Source organism: Meleagris gallopavo, chromosome 5 (assembly GCF_000146605.3).
Source record: "Meleagris gallopavo isolate NT-WF06-2002-E0010 breed Aviagen turkey brand Nicholas breeding stock chromosome 5, Turkey_5.1, whole genome shotgun sequence".
NCBI lineage: Eukaryota > Metazoa > Chordata > Aves > Galliformes > Phasianidae > Meleagris > Meleagris gallopavo.
In genome coordinates, this window is record NC_015015.2 from 47,631,826 (window position 1) to 47,655,079 (window position 23,254).

A 23,254-nucleotide genomic window follows, 5' to 3' on the forward strand; every position below is an offset into this window, starting at 1 on the left:
AAACAAGTGGAAAAACAACAAAATTAGCCTTAATTCTTTCAGTTAAGTTTTTCACCTCCTATTGAATTTAAGCGGAAGAATTTAGGAATACTATCTCATTATTTTTTCCACCATAAGAATGTTCTTTCATGTGCATGCACAAAAAAAAAATACTGTAAATGAGAAGGATCAAATAATTGTTGGCTATTTTGTCTTATGTGAAGGACATGCAAGCATGTAAGCAGTTTCTTAGTTTACATAAGCATTTTTGTTTGTATTGGCGTGGTCATAGGGAGAGTCCATGGGCTGTTCTGGCTCTTGGCTGTTTGCTCCTTGAGCCCAGCTGCGTTGGCTCCACTGTTTTGGAAACTTCAGTCTGCACAGGTTACATTGAAGTCTGTGATGTCATCCGCTCTGCTGTATCATGATTATTTCCCTGCTTATTTTCAGAAGGAAGTATGTCTCTCTTCCTATAGTGCAGGCACTGACACCGCTCCGTGCCATGCATCCCAAAGCACACCACACTGCACATTGTGTTGCCCTTATTGTAATGAGCTGGGTGCTCATTAGAGCGTCACGGTGATAAGCTGCCACAATTATGCTTGAGGAACACTAATGCTAGTCTGATACCAAGAAACTAACTTTACCTCATGCCAAGGTATGTCAAAACCGAATGGAACTTACTTATGACATCTGAAGGTGATGATATAATTGTGAAAGTTTATAAATGTACAGGTGAAGAAAATGAAGGAAAACACAGATTTACAACTCCTCTTCCCCCATACTGTCCTGTATCACTCAGCCAGCCCTGTTCGCAGTCTGTGTGGTGTTGTGGTTGATACAGAGCACTCTGCCCATGAAACCTCATTGGTTCCATAGCTCTCCCAGCCCAGCAGAGGTCCCTTGCTTCCTAGAGTCCCCCCAAGGGTTTTCTTTGTTTAAATTTACAACCCCATCTTTCCTGAACCTTGTGCTCATCTGATGGCTTTGTAGTTCACTCAGCAGCAGCTAGCAAAGCAAGCGTGGAGATCTCATAGGTTCCATGTTCATTGTGTGCACCCCTACTGCTACGGCTATGTATTCTTATTGTTTTGGGGGCTTTCTGGTAAATACTTCAATGCCTTTAGAATCCAAAGTCACAGCTGGGTCGCAGTGAGCATGGAGTGCAGGTGAGTGAGGGTGCCTGCCTCATGCGTCACGGGCAAAAAGGGAGCCTACAGAGAAAGCAAGGCATAGAAAGCATCATGTATCAGCAAGTTAGGTTTTATTCTCATTTTTAAATGTTGTGAACTTAACTCTAAGAGGCAGTGAAAGTGAGAGAGAGAGCAATGAGGCACATGGCACACCCATTAATAACTGTTGTATTTTCTATTTCTTATTTTTGGGGAAGCAGAGAGGAGTTGTTTAAATGCCACTGAAACCAACTTTTTTCTGTCTTTTTAATAATATTTCTGGGATGTGTTGCTTGGTCACTAAGGGGCCAGCAGTGCTGTGCAGGTGACTGCCAAGATCTGGAGGCATCTGGAGATAGCAAGATGTAGTATGGTGGGATGTAGGAGATCCCTGCAGTCCTAAAGAGCTAACTGTCCAGCAAGGACATGGAGGAGGGATAGAAAACAGCAAACAGTAAAGAGTCCACTCACTGTGTAAGACCAAACTGGGAGCTGCAGACCATTCCCTACACAGGCTACGAAACCCTCAGAGCAAACAGGGAGTTTTGTTTTCACATCTTATGTCTTCCATAGGAGCGTTCCTCAAATCCACGGTCTGATTTCCAGCTGTGGTTGTATTATTAAGTAAATAAAGACCATTGTCTGGGTGTTGGAAGCCAGTCATCCTAAGCAGAAAGAGATGAGACAAGCAAGGAAAGCAGAAATACTGAAGAGAAAAGGCTCATGGTAAAAATGCAGACAGCACCTAGAAAAATGGTTCTTTGAAACTAATGCTCAGTTCCACTGCCTGTCACGGGAATGCAGGCTGGATTTGAAAAAGGGTCTCAGAGGTCAGTGTTTTATCCGTTAAGCTGTGACTGCCTAAACAGAGTATGCAGCCCCAGAGACAATTCAGCGCTCTGCCTGATTTGTATGCTGTTGGTGCTGCAGGAGTTGGTTTCAGCAGAGCAAACAGCGCGATGACGCTGCCCATTTGATAACACCCTGATCAGAAAGTTTGTGAGGAGAGCTCCTGTGAGAGCTGGCTGCACGGGCCTTGGGTTTGGTAAGCTCTTCAGGGTGCAGAGAGAACCCAATGTGGATGTAGCAGCAAAGAGACGTTGGGATATTTCTGAAACTTTCCCCATCCCCTGCATGCAGCTCTCCTTTTTGCAGTGTGTCGACTTGTGAGTGATTTTCAGTTCACTTTTTCAGTTTTTCTTTTTTTTTTTCCCTAAAAATGTGGTGTCAGTTATGCAAAACAATATTTCTGAATATGCTGTTATGATAAAAGCAATGTGCTATTGCAAAGAGCACATCTCAGCATCACAGGCTGTGTCACACTCTCGCGCAATGGCTCAAGGGCTAAAGTGTTATGTCAAACTTTGGGTGGGAGAGGTTATCTTTTGACAAGTCTGTCTGGAGTACTGACAAACAGGCTACGTGCTTTAGGCAGTAAAAAATACCAGAGAACTATAAAATTAGACTTCTGAGAAGAAAAAAAAAAAGTGTAATTCCTGATATGAGGGAGAGCACAAGGCAGGGAACACAGGAGCTATAAAGAACTTTCACCCTGATGGTCTGTCACTGTGTTTGCTGCCATTTACCAAGTGTGGATTTGAAGTCAAAGGAATTTATATGGTCTTGTTTACAGCTCAGCACCACAGAGTAGCTGAGTCTTTTATTTCTCAAGGCTATTCAAAGTGATTTGATTTTTTTTTTTTAATTCTACTTAAGGTTAACTCGAGAAACATTTATTTCATCCCTCTCCTTTTAAATTGCGATAGCTTTCCAGATTGACAGAAGGCCTTTAAATTTCTCGTGTGCAATTTTGGAAATTTAACTGAAAATTAGCCTTAGATCTTTGATTTTTTATTTTATTTTTATTTTTTATTTTTATTTTTATTTTTTTTCTTCAGCAGCTTTCCAGTCATGATACATTTCACTCTGCTGGACACTGTAGCTTTGTAGAAACAAAGGATGCTGCTTCACCAGATCTTGGCATTTTACTAGAGCTGTTTCCTCTGGGCCTCAGAGGAAGGATCTGTGTTCACTACCTAGAAGACACAGATGTCTTCAAAGTAGGGTGTGTGCACCCCAGGAGCTGCACAAAGCAATGCATGGCTATGGGAAGAAAAGGTGAGAACATAAGTATGTATGTATGTAGCTTATAAGAAAATATATCTTAGTAGTAGTGTGTGCTCAGAAGCTTTTTAGTAATAGAGGCATGCAGCTGAGTTTGGAGAACACTATTCTAGTGACATTTTAACTCGTTAACTCTCATTAGTAAGAATTGTGGAAGAATCTTTGTCAGCACTAATTTGTGAAAATTGTCCTAAACCATAGGAACTTCTCCATGCTGTGAACACAGATAATTTCATGATGACTTGAAAGCCTACAAGATTGAGGATGACCATTCTTCATGATCCAAATGCATCCTCTGTGATATCTTTCCAACTTTTTTGCACCTTGAGGTTTTGTTGTTACAGAGGATTGCTTTCATAAGATTTAACAAAATCAGCAACAGGGTACATGTAGCCAAAATGCTTAAATTTACTGCCTGAAGTGCTTTCATTAGATTAGTCTTGGATACTATTACATATAAACATCCATTGTGAAAAATGACGTAAGGATGGTTATTAGGAGAAGCAGAGTAAAAATCATGGCAGGGCAAGAATACTTCTGCCATTATGGAAATAGACTCTGATGTCCTCTTCAGTATCTTTTGCACTGCAAATAACGTGCAGCTTTGATTTAGAAAAATACATAGTCATCTTGCAAAATCTCAAATGTTGCATGCAGAGGAATCTGGTGCACAAATGTGTTCAGGGATCCTGTTTCAATTTTGGCACTCATCAAGTATTTTTATCTGCCAGGGAATGGGGACAAATCTTTGCCAAGAAGTAATGGAAGGAGGAAAGGAGTTGGGAAGAGAGGAAGATGGAAAGGACTGCCAGGATAATTTTTGGTTTTGTCAAGCATTGTTAGTAGTTTCGGACAAAGGATTTGCTTACAGAATTTCTCTATTCACTAGCTCTCCTTTGGTTATTTTTGCTAAAAATAATATGAAAATTGTTCTTACTGTAAAATTCAGAAAAAAATAGTTTGCTGATTCCAGCAGGAAATATACAGATACTTCAGTATAGTTCATTTACATTGGTGTTGGTTTATACTCACTTTAAAGAGGGTTGTACCTTTCCCAGGATGAAAAGCTACAAATGCTCAGGCCTGTAATGTTCACTTTTTATCAAAATGAGGAAATTAGCCTAAATACGTACCATGGTGCAGTTTGGCAGACTGTTGTTTGTGCCTAGGCATAATATAGTGTTCTGCCTAGCTGAAGGACGTCTGAAAACACTGAGCCCACTTTCATTGCCCATTGATATCAGTGCAGGCATCAGATTGGCTTCAACAGTCCAGTACAATTTACTTTGTTTTACTGCCTGACCTATGACACAGATGATAAAAAAAAGAAGTTTGTGCTGCTGCTGAAATTACTAACATGAGTTTTTCCATCAGCATTAGGAAGGATGGAGCAGGTTTCAAGTCATGCAAAGCTATCTCAGCATCCTGCTAAGTAAGGGATCGCTGTAAGAACTGCTGTAAGAACTGCTACAAGAGATGAAAAAGGTGGAAGGAATACGGATGCTCTGCTGCCATGTGTGCCTACTCCTCAGAGCATTACATAGGAAAGAAAGATTTGGTGGGCTGGTGTGGCACTGCTGCAGGTGCCTTTTTCAGCCTTCACTTCCTTATGTCTGTAAGACAATTGCTATTTCCAGCCAGCCCTATTCTGAGCAGCACAGAAACAAGCCTAGAAGCAAGGCCAGACGTTCTTCAGCTTGGTGTTACTTCACCAAGTGGGGATAGCACCGAATAGCAGAGAAGGTTGGTATGAGAAAGGAGCAAATGCAAATTTTGAACGAGAAATCTAATCTCTTTTTGAGACTGTTGTAAAGTTGGTATTTTCTGGGCTTTAAGACCTAAGCCCAGAAATTTATATGACTTCCCCAGGAATTGGGAGCTATGAAAAATAATCTATGCAGTTCACATGATCACTGATTAGATCTGCTGAAACCTCTTCTAATAAACAATTTACTAAAGTGAAAGGAAAAGTGCAAGCTGAAAGTGAAAACATCTGCTGTGCAGCCAATTTTGGGAGAAAGCATATGCTTGTTGACATAAATATGGGATTGTTTTCAGCTGACTTCTAGTAAGTTTACATTGACACTCAGACCACTGTTAATGGCTTTTCAGATCAAGGCCATTGCTTTGCTTTAAAATAACAAAGTTACATAGAAAAGCTGGGTACACCTCTTGAAATCTGCAGGACAGAGTGGGTTAAAATAGCCTTTGCTCTTTAATTCATAACTTCTGTTTGGAAAAGGCAGCAGGGAGATACCCATGCTGCTGGCTGCAGGGGATTGCTGATGCGGGAGGGGAGAAGGACATGGTCCTCCACTCCATTGGCAGACATGACGCAGAAATGTTTGTTCAGTAAGGACTGTAAAACATCACACGTAAAAAGGCACTCAAAACCCTTAAGTACTTTCATATTTTAAGTGGAACTTTTTCTGGCAAACTTTGATCGTATTAGATAAATTTCCCATGATATCATAACACTCCATTTGTTATAAATGTGCTGATTTGCGGATGTTCAATTAGCTGACTCAGGCAAAAAAAGCACTATGGGTATCCTGTGTATGAAGTGGCAGTTTATTTCTCTCCATATGGTCTATAACTTGTTCCATGCTGCTTAACGTGGGGTCTGGGCTCACTGCCCATTGCTCATCACAGTTTCTAGAGAAGAAAATTGAAGGCAGCCGCAGAGTTAATTCTTTCCAATGTGGTTATTCCTTAATGCAATACCTTGGCTGTGCACATCAGGGCAAATAGGTGGTCCCCCTGCAAGCAGGTGAGGCCAGAGATCTCCCTCTTCAGAGCAGTGGGGAGGAGAGGAAATTATCTTAGATAAGGTCACTGTGGGAATTAGTCAAGGTCTTCCTAGAAAGAAGAAATATGTCGCCCTAAATCTGACATAACTTGGGTCCTTTAAAGGACTGGATAGTGTTCGTGTTTTTTTGTGCTTTGTTTGGTTGTGGTTTTTGTAGTTCTTTTTTTCTTCCTTTTTTCCCTGCCATATGTTTATTTGTCACTGCTTGAATGGATCTTTATCAAATGGTTAGGCAGAGTACATGGCAAAACTTCTTTGGACCTCAGTAGTGATGGGATTACATCCTACATCAGTAGTCTCTAAAAGACTATCATTCAATTTAAAAAAAAAAAAATCAGTGCAATTGCTTGCCAGCACCTTACCTCATTGCACATTTTTAACCCCTGTAATACTAAATAAGTATATTCTGCTTTCCTCTTTAGTATTTCTTCTCATCCTTCAGAATGAGTGTAGAGCAGGAAAATAGAAATGTTAGAGATCAGCAGCATGTATTGACACAAAGAGTTAAACTTTCTGGGGACAAGGCATTTTTTTTTGTCTCATCAGCATGTTTAGCGGTTGCAAATCTCAGTGTATGAGGAAATGTCATACATTCAAGGACTATTAACAGCTGTGAAATTAGTTTTGCAAATCAGAGTATATAACTGCATATTTTTACATGCTGTTATTTAGGATTTCTGCATATATGCACACAGAGTTTTGTACTTGATGAAATTTGGGTGTGCAGTTTCAGTGTGAATTTTCAGATTTCTTAATCGTGAACTTTTTAAATGAAATGACATTGCCATATGCAGTTTTTTTTGGTTTTTTTTTTTGCATTGTAATAAGCTGCCTTCTTGGAATAGCGCTGAACTAAAAATAAGAGAGATAAATTTCTGAAACGTTATTTGGAAGGTGCGAAATATATATTCATTAAGAAAAAGTGTTTTCTTCATATCTGCCTACAAATGGCTTTTAGTTATAGTTCTGTTTTTGGATTATGACTCTAATAAGCTTTCTAGAATATACAGCCAAACACAACACATTTTACAGTGCATCTTCTTTTCATTCTTAAAAGATCAGCTGGATTTTCTATTTGGATGTGAGCCTGAGCTTGAGACTGAGAGTCTCACCTTTCTGGGTTTGCACTGTACTCCAAGAACTGAAAATACATAACACTATTATGACATACCAATAATGTCACATTTGGTAATGCAGTTCTGCAGAAGAAAGCAACCCAGACATCTTTGGAATATGAAAGCCTGCAGATGTGCTTCTCAAAAGCCTATGGGAATATTCACATAATTGCAGCTAAAGCCTCGCTTCTATGTTCAGAAATCTTGCTCTTCTCACCCAGATCTCAACACGTGACTGAAAAAATCTGTTTACCCAGCTTGCAGTTCTTTGTGAGGACTGGACAGAAACCAGCTACTGGGTCTTATTTTGTAATTTGTTCAGAGTGCTGGTTCCTTCTAAGCACTCTCTAGTCCGAGGCATTTTAGCAATGCAGGCGAGTGATTAGAGGCACTTCTGCTGGAATGCATGCTGTAGTGCTTAATGAAATTAGTTTGGCTTATGACGGGGCACTGTGGGACAGAGCTGCGTTTTGTCATGCTCACTGTCACTGCTTCCTGGCATGTCTTCAGAGATGGCTTCAGTGTCCCAGCTGCTGGGGTATGAGTGGGTGGGGAGAGCTGGTTGTTTTCAGGTGTGCTCAGTTGTACTTGTGATCTGAAGAACCAAATCTCTGAGCGTTGATTACGCTAGCTCAGGAGCTAGCAGATGTTATTGTATTATTGTATTATTGTCAGAGTTATTTTTGCTTGGTTCAGCACGAAACCTGTTCTGACAACTAAGTACTGTGTCCTTGCCAAAAATCAGTGACTGGATCTATCCCAGACACATCAAACAGAAATAAAAAAAAAAAGCTTCTCAGAGCTTTCCTTAGTCTAGCATCCTGTACCTGTGTGCCTAGAAGAATGGAGCCAGCATGGCCAGACTGGTCAATTGATTTAGCAGTTTGAGACCACGGTGATTTGGAGATGGACTTTTCAGGTAATGTCATAGAATCACAGCATGGCTGAGGTTGGCAGGATCCATCTGGTCTGATCCCTGCTCGAGCAGGGTGCTCAAGATTACATCCAGACAGCTTTGCCTAATGCAGCCAAGAATTCCATTAGCCTTCTCAGCAGCACACTGCTGACTTGGTGCCCTCCAGGACATCCAGGTACTTTTCTGCAGAGCTGCCTTCCTGCTGGGTGCTTCCCAATAGGTGCTGGTGCCTGGGGTTGTTCTTCCCTACATGCAGGATTCTGCACTTCTCCTTGTTGGACTTCTTTTCTAACGCATGCAGTTGAGTTTGTTTGTGTAAACAGTACTTGACAGTAATAGTCTAAGCAATGAATGAGCTGTACAGAGGAAGTGCCACTTGACTCCAAGTAAAGCCAAGTTTTAAAGTAATGAAAAGTGGGATGTATGAATGAGACGGGGCGTTGCTCAACAAACAGCCAGATCTCAAAGGAGAAAGGCATAGTATTAGGTAAATGGCAGCCAAACTGAAGTATCAGGAAAGTGGTAATAAAATGTTTTGTTAAGCAGAAAAATACATTAAAAAACAACAATGACAAGAAAACAAAGAAAAAAAATGAAAAGAGCTTTGCTAGTATGTCAGAGAACTCTTTCTTGTTCCACTGCAACATTCCTAAGTCAGATGAAAACTAAACTACACTCCTTGGTTCTTGGCAGGTGCTGAGCCTCAGATCCCTGAGTGCTGGCTCCTGGAGAAAGAAAGGCCCAAAGTCCCACACAGTTGCCTCTGCCTTCCAGCTCTCGTCTTCAAAAGCTCTGCGGCCTGTGTGCTAAGGAGATCAGGCCGCCATGTCAGACCTGTGTGCTCCCCATCATACAGGCAAAGGCACCCAAGCAGTTGAGAAAGGCATGACTGTGCAATGGTAGAGATCAGGGAAGTCATTCTTATGCATTGCACTTTCAGGAACTGGGTTCAAGTTAGGTAACACATTCCTTCCCTGTTTGTGTAACCTTCCCTGTTTGTGTAATGCTGCAGTGACACAGCTGGCTGTGAGCCATCTGTCCCCCCCTCATGCTGACCTGCATTGCACCACCACCAACGTGTCCATTATCATCAGAGGAGAATTATTTTCTTGAGCAGTGTGTGTTAAAAAATGGAGTTGAGGCAAAAGGCAGTGTTAATTCCTCTCTGAATGGTAATAATCAACTTTTTTATCCTCTTGTTGTCTTCTGGCTTGTCTGTATTTCCTTTCTTTTCTGCTTAGATCTCCAGGCAGAGGTGCTTGTGATGGCACCTGGACTTAGGAGGAGCAGTTGGGAGCCCAGAATACCCAGTGTTTTTCTTCTGCAGATGTTTGCATTTTTTATTTGCACTGTGTGTGTGTTTGTGCAGTCACAGATATCAGCTGACGCATTTACACACATTAGAAGAATGTGTGAGGACACTGACAAAAAGCAGAAGGCAAAATCATGGAGAAATGGGGAGAAAACTATCGTTTTCTTATGTATAGCAAGAACATACCATATAGTTCTCCTTGCTGTTTGCCTTGCACTAGTTCTCCCTCTGCTGTTATCACATCATCCCAGAACGCACCCATAGCCTAAAGCCAAGCTGAAAGATTGGGGAGCATTTGCTGCGTATCCACGTTTACTGCTTTTCCAAAGCAAGGAATGAGGAGAAAAAGGAAGCCAGGAAGAAAAATGTGCCTCAAATTACTGCCACCTCTGAGAGGCAGCCCATCAGAATTGCTGCAGCATTACACTTAGAGAGGGACACTTCTGACTTACAGAAGGGCACACAGTGCTTACATACCCCTTGGAGTAAATTTGTTCTCATTTCTAATGTTGGACATTTCTCCAGTATTTGGAGATTTCTCCTTCTGTAGGGTAGTTGATTGTTAGCCCATGCCAATTCCAGCTGTCAGGGAGAGCCAGGATGGCAGCAGCCAGGGGGCCCTGGGTTTGGTTCTGTACCATGCCCCCATCCTGCTGTAAATGGATAACAGCAGTTTGTCTGGGTATTAGGTTTGTTTGCTTTTTTTCTTTTTCTTGGAGAGCAAACCTGTGCCTTGAGAAAATAATGAAACGTTTTTAATTGCCCTGCCACCAATGAGGGAAAAGTGATGCATCTAATCTTAATCTATATTGTTTGGACTTTTGTTCAATAAATCAGCTGAAAGAAATAGTATTTTTTTTTTCTTTTAAGTCCCTTCCCTGCTAAGCAAGCGTTACTTCCTGCCTGCCCTTTTGCTCTCTTGGTAACGCTTCCCTTTCCTGTTTTCGTAATAAGACTTCACATAGACTCAGGTTGTCTTCCTGCCAAATCTGTGTTCAGCTGTGTAATCTGGTGAAATATCCTATTTGGGTGTAAACACACGTGCCAGATTTGAGCATCTATTCTTCCAGGATTACCTGACCAGGTCTTCCTCAATGGCGGGCACGTAAGTACCTGGGCATCGTGCTCTGAATGGCAGCAAGTTCACTGTCAGTTAGTAGGGCTAAATGGAAAGTGTGTGTCATTAGAGATGCAGGAGGTCTGCATCGTGCTTATAGCTTTGCGGGGTAATTTATAGTTTTATACAGTGTTAATTATGTTCATATGGCAATGCTATGTGCATATGCAGCTGCTGGCAGTGAGGGAGAGGCTGGAACAGTTGAGCTGTGCTCAGTCCCAGTGTGATGCTGGCGGCTCGAGAGGAGTTTTCACAGGTTTATTTGCATTTCTTTGGAGACTGCAGAGTAACCAAAGCTACACAATGCCAACTTCAGTGAAATACCTGTGTGTTGATTTGCTGTATGTACTCATGAGTCTGCCTCTCCTGATTATTCGTTAAGATTATAATCTTTAAAAGCCTTTATTTAAAGTATTATTCTACTGCAATATGCATTTGGCTGGCTGGTGCGTGAGAATTTTAGTCATGGGTTTTCATTTGACAGTTTGGTCTTGGGTTTTGGGCATGATGTGTATTTTACAAGATTGGTTACTTCTTCTTTTTATTTCTGTAATTTAATGGTGAAGGCAAATGGTTTATATTAATAGCAACTTGATCTAGTAAAGTTGTTTTTTTTACTGTTTTTGTCTGTGTGTTTACAAGTTACTTGGGTTCATTGTCTCTCCCCAGGGCATCTACTTGATCTTTAGTTTTAGGAACATCTAAACATTTACATTATTTTTAGGAACTGCCGAAGTTTATCTTCAAGGTGGCATGCAAAGTTAGCGAGCAAACCACACTTCACTGCAGAAATAGATGTTGTGTGATTTAAAGCTTTAATGGAACAGTGGGGTTTCTCTATTAGAACACAGCAATGCCCCTACCCTGTCAGAGTAGGCAGGCGCTGAAGGAAGGTTGGCCATAGCGCTGGGTATTGGGCTGCCTCTCTCAATCACTACATTTCCGCTGTAAAGTGCCTTTTGCACAGCAGCTATTTTAAAACTTTTTTAAGTGTTGAGTTGAGATACTGATGACTGGAGTTCCCCTTAGAATCATTATATCTCTTACGGTTCAGTGTGCAAAACATACCACATGACATCAAAATCTCAGCACTATAAATGAAACAGATGTGCCGGCTTATAAGGGCATAAATCTGCAGCCAGCCCGCCAACCCTAAATCTACCCCAATTGGCAGATTTCTTGTTTAGTGTGACAGTGGACACTGAGAGGTCAGGTTTTTGTGTGGACTTCTGCAGGACCGAGCTGCTGTGCTGTGACAGACCCATGTGAAACACCCCTTCCACTGCATTATCTTTCTGCGTTCACTACTCATTTTTTTGTATTTCTACTTACTGTATCTCCCATCATCAAGAGCACTGAGGAGTGACAGACAACATAGCGTGGTCATGCCAGGGTTGCATGGATGTTTCCATGTTTAGCAACTCATCTCTCAAGCTTTGTGTGATCTGAGCACCTCGTGAGCTGGGTTTTGGTTTCCATCTTAAGTGTCTGCAGTGAATACTGGCAGCAGTCATTGCACATGGCAATTCCCATGGGTATGCTAGTACAGAAAAAGGAGAACTTCAAGTGAATGTCTCATTGCTAGTAGAAAAATACTCCTCCTTGAGGAAGCAAATTGATATTCATCTTACTTGTTTATGCTGTAGGTACCAGAATTTCAATTTTTTATCTCTGCAAAATATGTGTTTCTGGAGGCATGTCATGATTTTATTTAACAGTGTCTGTTTGAGAGCTACTTGTGAAGGAGGCTTTGTATGTGCTGGGTTTTCTTGCAATTATTTAATATAATAATCTGCATGTCACTGAGAATCAGAAGCACCTCTGTGCATGAAGTCCCTCTGGGTTTGTGCTGTCCTTGAGTTTGATCAGCGGCTAAGCGCTCCTGCTTCACCATGAACTTTGGTGCTCTGGGACAAGGGTAGGATGAACGATGGTGACACAGGATATTCTGTGCATTTGCTTGTGGAGGAAAGTAGACTCTGAAAAAGGAGGTCCCTAATAGAGTCAGAATGGGACTGACACTGTGTTACAGGAATGAGGGCTCCCAGCAAAAAATGGAGTCATGAGCAAAGCCAGCAGTGAATCTCTGGTGAGAAGGCCGAGAGCCACTGTGCCATGGAGGTTATGTCTGCCAGGAGCTCAGATCTCAGGTATGGAGAATATGAGCCTGGGTGACCTGACTGGTGCTCAGAGGGTCTCCTGTTTCTTTGTTGTTCTCTAAACCCTGTCACTAAACAGAAATGTCCACCTATTTTTTTGCAGAGGGAACTGCTGAAACACTTTCTCTGCTTCCAAACCATGATTTTGTTTGTTTCAGTAAAATTGACTAAAGTCTTTTCAGCAAATTAGGCCACTGGAGTTTGCAGCAGACTTTAAGTGCTGCAGGACCACGAATTGTAGCTTGCTAATTCTGAGATTAACACAGATATATACCACAAAGACCACATGTCTACGTATACAGGATTTTTATTTATGTTAGCTCTTTTAAAGGTAACGTTGAGATATTTCTGTCATCATCTTAATCCAGCATCTATTTCTCGTGCGTCACGTTCAACCACACAGCTTTCTGTGGACAGACTCAGTGGAGAAGTGGAACGAGATGTGTGCAATGGCTTGCGAGTCACCTTGCACGTACTGGGTGCTGAGGGTTAGTTCCCAGATAGGACAAGACTTGGGCAAAGCCATATTAACAATTACAAATGATCAGATCAGTCGAAAGTAATTTGAAATGATTGGTTATTTAAACGAGAAAGGATGGATGTAAATGGATGGGAAATGGAAATTAAAAATAAGGTAAATGTTTGCAAAAGTTTGCATTTGCTAAGAGTACCAGAAGACAGCTTGGTTGAAGGGGAGAGAACTGAAAGCAGCTTGAAACATGATGGGTTAATAATAAGTTCCTTGATTTCTACTAGGGAACTCACAGTTGATTTTCGGTCAATTTCTGCCCCATTGCAGCGTGGCCTCTCATGTTTTCCTTAGTTTGGGATAAGACCGACAAGCCTTGGAGAGCCTTCAAAGCCTCTTTTCAAGGCTTGCTGTCCATCGTCATGGTTTACTCCCTTTTTCCAGTTTATGTTCTATGCTGGTTCTTTTGTGGTTCAGTTCTGAGCTTTTTTTCTTTCATATTTGATAGCCCACTTGCCTAGGCAAAGTGAAGACGTTTCCCCTGTCTGTGTTTCCCCTAATCCCAACTTCCACAGTCATTCCTGTCATTTCATGCCCTGTCATTTTTCTTCCTACTGTTTAATTACTTGCAGTCAACCAATTTATGTCAAGCTGCTCCATTAAGGACAATTTACAATAATTCACAAAAAAATGCATGTGTTTTCCCTAGGGCTCCCAGCATTACCTTATCAATACTCCTTTGTAGCTCTTTTTTGGCTGTAAGACTTGTTTATCATAAATTTAGTAAAACCCAGGAAGAAGGGGGCTGCATTTTTCAATTTCTGCACAGATAGGAGAGGAGAAACATTTGTGGATGAAGCCACCTGCATTGCAGCAGTGGCTGAAAGTGCAGCTTCACTGCTACCACTAACTGCCCTCTATGTGTGGTTAGGCTCTGCACTATGAATGGTACCTTATAGCTGGAAGTAACTCTTTGGGGATGAAAGTGTTGCTGACACTACAGGTAATAAAGTGAGGAGGATGCTGCAGATCAGCTTTGTCCAAGCAAGCCATACATGAGGTGCAGTTATACCCTTTCAACATGTTTAGTTGCCTGGGGTGGAAACCCAGGCAAGTCTGCTTGGATGTTGATATTACAAATTCTATCGATTTTTTTATGTTACATTTGCAATGGTATGTGGAATATGATGAATCTTTTCCAAGACTTACCCATTATTCAGTAATTTACGCGTGTATTCTTAGGAAAACAAGGCAATTTCTAGAATTATGACTTAGTGTATAAATGCTGATGCCTGCTAAACTCTTCTAACAGAGGAAGAATTTGACTATGCGCAATAGTACAACTAAGACCTCAATTATTACCTGTTGTATGTAGTTGACATAGGTATCAATCGAGTATGGGCACAAAAATAACAAAATTTTTTTGCTGGAGCCTTGTGAAACCAGTGTAATTTGGTTCATATTTAAAATAATGCCATCTACAGGGTGCAGTAGAAATGTTCTAACTGACCTTTATAAGAGTTTTGCTGAACATTTTCTGGATGATTTTCAGGGATGCCCCTTAAAGCATCAGTAGGACAGTTGTATTTTTTGTGGAGGATGAGACTTCAGGTATGAAGAGTTACACCTCCATTTAGGGTGAAATAGCAACCTAGCAATGCATCCCTGAAGGCATTTTAGGTTTTGAAGGATTGATGAATTGTTTTGCAGGAAAGGATTCCCCTTTTGCTGTACTTGTTTTATGTTCCTTTCTGTTATTTGACTGGAGGCCAGATAACAGGCTTAATCCTGTTTCCATTTAAATGAATGATGAAAAACTTCCCTGACTGCAGGGACAGCAGGAATTGAGCTTGATGTGTTGCTTTATGTTACAGTAACAATTGGCTGTCATGCATTAACTATTGCTCCTGGGGCAAACATCTGTATTTCTGTCATGGGTTTGTAGAGGGTGTTTTTGTTGCAGTTCTTAATAGCAACAAACTGTGATGTTGCTCTATGCATTGGAATCTGAACATGGCATGATGAGCAGTGCCACAATAAGACCTTCATGTCTATGTTCAGCTGTGTTTTCTTTGTGGTAAGTATGGATCAGTCAATCAAGAAAGTTTGACTCATTAAGGAGACCATGGCAATTGTGGGATCAAAAGTTCATCTCACAGGCAAGCACTGTGCAAGCACTCCAGACTTGCTGTGGTGAAACCAGTGTTATGTTCCTGCTTCCTTTGGTACAGGCTTGTAGTGACCGGCAAGGCTTGAGGAGCAAAACTGATGTCACATCAGCTAAGAGATACTTTCCAGGGATGGGTTTTTCTGGGAGCCCACAGGCCTACCAGACAGCTGATGCTCCATAGGCTCTGTAGCTGGAGGTGCCACGAACAACCCTGTAGCAGAGACAGGTGGGAACCATCCAGCCATAGCACTGCATTGGATATTATTCTCAGCCATTCCACTTCCATATGGCAGAGATAATGCAGCATTCTTGCTTTTTTACTGGTACATCTCTCTGTCTTTCTCCACATCTATGAACCAAGGCAAGGTGACAGACCCCCCTCCTGCCAGCCTGAGGCTCTTGCACCAGTTGGAGGATTAGACAGGCTGGAGCAAGATCTAATCCCTCAGCTGTTAGTGTCAGATGCATGGGGAAGCTGCCACATGACATCAGCTTACCTTAAAAAAAAAGTGATGGTGAGGTGTTTGCTGGATAAGTACATCAGTGAGGGTGCAGGTCTTCTCCAGGTATTTCACACAGCAGAGCATCAGCAGCTCGTGGATGAGGCTTCTTATAATTCTAATTAAATAAAACGTTCAGTCTTTCTGATCTGAATATTATACAGACTGCTGTTTTCATGTTATGTAATAAAAATACGCTTTGGTCTGAATTGTCATAGAATCATAAGACTGTCCTGAGTTGGAAGGGACCTACAGGCATCATCAAATCCAACTCCTGGTTTCTTACCTTGATCTCCATGGAAATGTCTGCCAGCATCATTGCTCTGTCTGTAAACTCTGTGAAGAGCTTTCAGAGTCTTGCCCACAGCACAGAGGAGGTCAATGGAGGCTGAGAGAAGTGACTAACACAATGAGCCAAACATCAATAGGCTTCAATTCACAGAATTCGCCTGTGCTTGGAAATCTTTTTGAGATCTATGGATAAGAAAAGACTGAAAATTGCTGCTGTAATCTACCCAGATCCTCTAAATAGCCAGAGTAGTGTGTTCCCTTTCATTAAAGTGATGGCAGTGATGGGGTTGAGTGGAGCTGCGTTTGCTACAGTTGGTGTAGTTTACAGGTGCAGTGGCAGGACAGTGAAGTGGCTCAGCACCAGCAGAGAGCTTCTCCTGTATTTTTGAGGTGAAAGTCAAACACTAAGAGAAAATCAAGCCAAAGAAGTGTATGTAGGAAGGGGAAAAAAAGTGGATTATCATTTGATATTGAATTGCTGAAAAATATTTAATGTGACTTGGATGAGGAAAGGAGGTTTGCGTAAGTATATAGAGATCTGAAGTTAATAGGGTGGCCATGAACTTAAAACTTTTGTGGGACCTAAATCCTAAGAGTTTTATTTAGGCCTAATGTGCACTTCTTGAAAAACCCTGTTATGCTCAAAGATCTTCAACATTCGGAGGGCTCATTTTTACTTTGTGTAACTCTAATTTCCTCCAGTATAAGAAAAGTGGCTGGGATTTCTGAAGGCCAGGAACCGAAATCCCTACTGCCATTCCAAAAATACTACAAACGGTGTCTGTAAAGCATTTCGACCCGTACTGAGTTGTCACATCAGCAGTACTTGCAGTGGAATTTCTGTCATATGGAAAGTGTGTTTTAGCATCAATATTTGTATTAGTCACTAATGCACAAGCAATAGATAAAGAAATGATGAACTTCTGTGAGTCTACAGAACAAAAATAGCTATCTATTGATACTCTATCAAATGAGTTATCTACTGTAACACCAAAATACAAAATTCTGTGGAGTTCCCTCCCCATTTTCATTGCTATTAAAGTGAAGGAGAAAAGAGTTCCTATGCATTTTGCACTTCATATTCTGGGATGTGTCAGTGCGTCACCAGATCTGAGCATTAGCTGTTACCTGGATTAACGTAATTGATTCCTTCAGTTTACTTAACGTGGCTTTTGGTTCAAGGTCTGCTTGTTTCTAGTTTTAAATGTGTACCTCAGCATTGCGTGCCATGTTTTTGTCAGGAAGCTGTAAAGTATTAGTCAGTTTTCATGCAAATCTGAAAGTCTTTACTTTCCAATAGGTATATGAAAATAAATGCAGCATTCTACTGTTGGTCAGTTTTAACAAAATGGGTGTGCTACCAGTTATTCCTCAGGGCCTAATATTCCTACATGGAATGCTAGATCGGTTCAGCAACATTACTGGAGGTTTGTTTTTTTTTAAGTATATGAACATATACATGCAAGCTTTAATGTAACTATCAAATTGTATTCAAAGAAATAGCAGATTTGTTACAAAACATATTTTAATCTGTTCTGATAATTTCTCATGTTTTCCTTTCCTTGAGGTGTTTTCAGTAGTGGGCAACAAATTCATTGCTTTTTCTCCCTTTTTTTCCTACTTTTTTTCTTTCTTTTCAGTGAACAGAGTATTTGCCAAGCCCGGGCTTCAGTTATGGTCTATGACGATACCAGTAAGAAATGGGTGCCAATCAAACCTGGACAGCAGGGCTTCAGCAGAATCAATATATATCACAACACGGCCACAAACACCTTCAGGGTTGTTGGAGTTAAACTGCAAGATCAACAAGTGAGTAACTGCATTAAGCTTCCTGTAAATGAACCTTTGGTCTCTTTAAGATACCATCAGTTATGTAGTTAGCAGTTGTATAGTTAGTGCAGTCTAGCAACATTTCCTGCTTTCTGCAAGGTGCCTGTGAGCTCATTTACTCTAGATGTTCAGATTATGTATGATTTTGGGGATACAGAATATGTCATGATTTATTACTGTTTATTTGCAAAAAGAACTTCCAGTGAATGCAAGAGAGATTTTAACATTATATTTTTTCACCTACATTTTTCCTTGGGAAATGAATTTTATTTCATTCTGCAGGTTTTTCTCTCAGTTCCCCCTAATTTACTGCTTGCTCATTTTTGCTAATGGATATACAAAAGAGAAGAAATATCAGCTAGCACTGCCATCTCCTAAAGTATGCTTATTACATTGCCATAAGAAGCAATTAGTTTGTGATAACGTGTTTTGAAGTCCTAGGTGCAGGCTGTGATCTGATTTATGGCAAGCTAAGCCTGCAGTACCTCTCTGAGTATTAAAGCAGTTAGTTGGGATTTAGATAAGCAGAAGTGGGATCAGAGACTCCTGGGCCACTACAGCCCAGTAATTACCTTGCTCTTGAGTGCCCCAGGCTGTGCATGCCATCAGAAGCATCACATGTCACAGTTATACCCAAAATAACAAAACTATGTTTGTGCAGAGTGGTAATGCTATATGGTAATCCTATATTGGCATTTTAGAGCAGAAGTCTGGGAACTGAGGACTCTGTTACCCCATCCCATGCTCACTTTGTGTTGTCCCACCAGTGGGTATGAAGGCGACCAGTGCTGCCACTTCCCAGCTGCCAAAATGTTAAGTTGATCTGCTCATGATTTTCTTATTAATTACTAATTTTTAGCTCTTAGTTTTTAGCTTCTTGCAGCACACTTTTGAAACATCTGAATATCTTTTGGTTCTGTATTTGTCATTCTCAGTAGAGCAAAAGCAATATATTAATGAAGCTCTATTTTAAAAAGAGAAAATATTTTTGAAAATGAATGAAATGCGGTGGCTGCTTAGCCACTTTTGAGAATAAGTACTGCAGCAGGGCATGCTAGATGTTTGTTTTGTGTAGCCAGCTGGTGAATGTAAATGGCATTCATGTGAGCACAATCTAAGATACATCTGAATAGTTGACATAAAACAAGCAAATGTCGTAAAATCTATCTATCCATCCATATATATGGGAGACTTGGTGTACCAGAGGTCTCTCTTGTTTTAGATCCCCTGTAATATTCTATTAACTTGCAAATTTTCCTGCCTGTGCCATCTAAAAATCTCAAGTCTGAAGGAAACATATAAAAATACACTTCTGGAGCTTGAAGACTAAAAATCCTCCCTCAATACAAACAGAATATACAGGCTACATTAGTCACTTAAAACTGTCTAAAAGAAAATAACTTCAATGTGATTATAAAAATCTAGTATCACGAAGACAGCAAATGTTCTGAAAGCCTCAGATTCAGAATTTTCTATTACTACCTGAGTCTCACAAGGAGCCATAAGCTTACTTGACTTGTTAGTAGTTGCATCCATTGAGAACAAAAATGAATTTCAGTTACAGTAATTCCCTGTACAAGCCATTTCAAGCTTGCTCTCAGGTTGTGCTAAGTCATCTTGAAAGTGAGGCTTTGTTAAACACTGCTGTTTCATAAGGAAAGTCGTATTTTTCTGAAAAAGACCAATGTTGAGATTATATGAGATTTGGCATAAAATGAAGCTGCTCAGACAGCCAGAAGTTGAGAAACTCGTTCAAAATTTGTTACACAATAACACCACATAGGAACAACTTTAAATTTTATTTCATACTGTAGTAAGTTTTATTTTACGTACTGTAATCTTCATAACTTCACTCTTTGCCTGCCTTTAATGTTTCCCTTTTAACTTGTGTTTCTTCTTATTTCATCTTCAATAATCTCTCGTTTTAATTTTCATCCTCTTTTTCATTTAAGGCATCTTCTGTAGGTTCCTTTTGTTGCCTTTCTCCAGGTGCTTTTCCTAGCCCTTTTCTGGTGCACATTAGGGTTTACAAGACTCCCCTCACATTCCGCTTGCCTTGTCTATGTCTATCTTGTTCACTAGCTGGTGGTATCTAAAAAGCTCATCACAAAGAAAATATGTTCTTTGAAATGGCAGAACTACAATTTTGTTCTCACCACTGGGAAGTGGTCATCGGACTGCGCCGTCTCATGCATCTGGGTGATGAGCTTGTTGAGTGCAGCAGCGCTGAGCTGCAGACAGAAAGTCAATGAATTCTCCTTTCTGCTCTGCACAGACATGTGCAGTAATCTGCTAGCATGTGCAGTAATCTTCAGAAAAGCCAGAGTGGCTTTTTAAAGCTTTTGAAGTAGCCGCAGAGGCCAGGACTGTTTTGAAGCTGAGGCCAGATCAGTAATACAATCACTTGGTGACACGAGCTTTAATGTCTCCATGCAACCTTCATTCCCTCTCAGCATGTAATTCAACAGTCACAAGCAAACAATTTACTGCAATTTGCAGCTTGCCAGCTATAATTGTAACCTTACAAAGGTGAAGTGTGTTGGCTTCAGTCACCATGCAAGGTATTGGCAAAAGGTAAAAAAAAAAAAAGTACAAGATGGTCCTTCTCTATGACTTAGCAGACGAACAGTTTCTCCCCAGTCCACATCCATGACCAGCTGAGGGTTTAAAATGGTGATTTTACATCAAGTGATTTCAGTTCAGCCTGATCTCACTGCCAAAATGCATGTGCTGAACACACAGGTAGGGAGGAAAGTGCGAGTCGAAAGTGAATCACATCTCCTGAAGGCTTTGTGCATTGATGTGGTTAAGAAGCAAGTGTAAAAACAGGACTCTGGGGAAGGTGGGGCTTCTTATATTTCAGCCTAAGCCAAACCTGAAATGGGGACAGAATTCTTGAGATATAAAGTAGACCACTTTTTTTTTTAATAATATTTTCATATTAATTTTTTAATTAATAACCAATTAATTGATTAATTGACACCTGAAAATTGGTCAGGTTTGGCCTCAGTTGTGGTAGTTTGTAGCTGCTTACCACAACTTCCATGTTTTAACAAACCCCTGACTGCTGCCCATGAAAGTTTTAGTGCTGGAAGCACAATAGGAAGCAAGCTGATAACAGACTTCTGCATCATTTCATGCTCTGGAGAAACAAATATGTGTCCTTTTCTGGTTTGATCAACAGGAGTATGGGCTCTAAGACTCATGTGGGAACTCTGCCCATGATCTTTGTGGTGGTTATGCAACCAAGACCAGTTGTGTTGGGTTTCTGAGGTGCCTCCAAACCGTTCTAGCCCTGTTACTGTGAATTCTATCAAATACCACCATCTTCACTGCTGATAATTTATAACTCAGTAGCCTCAGTAGCCTGCAGACTGCAATCAAAGGAAAGGCTTCTTGGTTTTGAGCTTTTTTATAGATCCATGCATGCTCCAGAGAGTTTACACTTGAAACTGAAGTGAAATGTTGAAGTGTACTGGATAGAAAAGAGACTAAACTTTTTTTAATATTAAAGTAGTAGGAACGTTAAAGACTATGCAGAATCAGCCTGTGAAACTCCTTGCCATACAGTATGACTGAAATCCGGAATTTAACAGAATAGAGAACAGTGCCGGCATTTATATCAGCAACAAGACTATTTTATTTCAGGGTAGAAAATACTAAAACGGATTGGAAAAGAAAAAAAAAGTCATACATGTGCCATGTTTCAGCTTTTAAGATAAACTCGCAGTGAAGAGTTAAAGGAAGAAGAATTTCAGTCTTTCTCTGTTCATAATTTTAAGTTTCTGTGTCTGTGGTTCTCCTCTGCCCCAGCCTCTGCTGGTCGATGAAACCAGTCTTCATTTCCTTCTCCTTCTCTGTCTTCAGCTGCACTGTACCTGTTTATGAGGATAGCTGGTGATCCCATTTATTGACATTTCATTTTGTTTCTTAAATTTGAGCCACAACAGAGTGCCTTTGTTGAGCCACAGATGGATATTGTGAGAGTGCTGGGTGTTAGCTTTGGATGTCTTTGGTTGGATTCCAGCTGGATATCCCATATGCCCTGCCCAAGGATAAATAGGGCATTGTATCTGGCAGATTAAATCAAAACATACAGAAACACCCTTCTACTGCAGCCACCCCTTACCTGGAAATTATAGCATGTAGAGGAAGGGAGGAGCTCGGGGAGGGAATATTTAGTTGGATTTGTCATTGCCTGTCTAGTTCTAGACAAAAAAAAAAAAAAAAAATCTTAATGTAAGAAGCTGGCATAGAGGAAGAGAGAAAAACCAGAACTAGTGCAATGAGTAAAACATTTATCTGCTGTAACGGAGGGCCAGTGCCAAGAGCTCTGTTTGTCCCCTTTTCTGACAAGTGTGCATGCTTATCCCCCAAAAGGCTGCAATAACTGCTGGATCTGGTTTGTGACATCTCTGCAATATATGCACAACTGTATCCTGTGGAGTTGCTGTAGAAAACACGAGCAGGTAATAGAGCTTGGAAGATTAGCTCACAAGCCCCCAGGTTTGGTATGAACTGTTGTAAGACTAACTCACATATATGGGTCTTCTGTCGTCCAGATGTGTGCTGCCTTACTGTATGGCCGTGGAGGAGCTGGCATAGGAATGTCGCTATCGGTTTAATTAACCTTCACCAAAGGGTTTTTTCCCCCCTCCCACTCAAGACAGAATTCTGTTTAATCTTTGCCCCTCTCTTTCATATCACAGGTAGTGATTAATTACTCAATTGTGAAAGGACTGAAGTACAATCAAGCAACACCTACCTTTCATCAATGGCGCGATGCACGGCAAGTCTATGGCTTGAATTTTGCAAGCAAAGAAGAGGCTACTACATTCTCCAATGCAATGCTGTTTGCCCTGAATATAATGAATTCACAAGATGGAGGTAAATTAGCAGCCGCCGTGCTCTTTTATTAATCTGTGGTGTTTCTGTAATGCTTTATCATACCTACTGCAGTTGCATTGTATGTCATGTCATTATAAAACACATTATCTTAGAAAAAAAAAGGTTGGCCTCTGCTAGACAACCTTTAGGTCAGCATTTGATGTGGTATGAATTGTACGTGCTTTCAAGTTTTATTGTCTTTCCTTCCAATTCTACACGGTACCTTAATTCACAATAGGAAATCAATGGCTATTTGAGAATACCTCAGCAGGCAGGTAGCCTGAAATGTTGATTTGTGTGCATTATTACATGTAAGATGGCAGAATATAATGTTAAATAAGCAGAAGCTAGTGTAAAATTAACAACTTCTAAAAGCTTGTTAGGAGGAATACAGAACTTTTATT

At 40.7% G+C, this 23,254-nt stretch overlaps 1 protein-coding gene across 1 annotated transcript in view; it reads left to right on the plus strand.

The window, feature by feature from the left end:
* The window catches only part of EVL (Enah/Vasp-like), a 108,435-nt gene that overhangs the window by 31,606 nt on the left and 53,575 nt on the right, over positions 1–23,254 (plus strand). Inside the window, 2 exon segments of the mRNA XM_031553673.1 lie at positions 17,774–17,942; positions 22,673–22,850. Coding sequence (XP_031409533.1) covers positions 17,774–17,942; positions 22,673–22,850 — 347 coding nt within the window.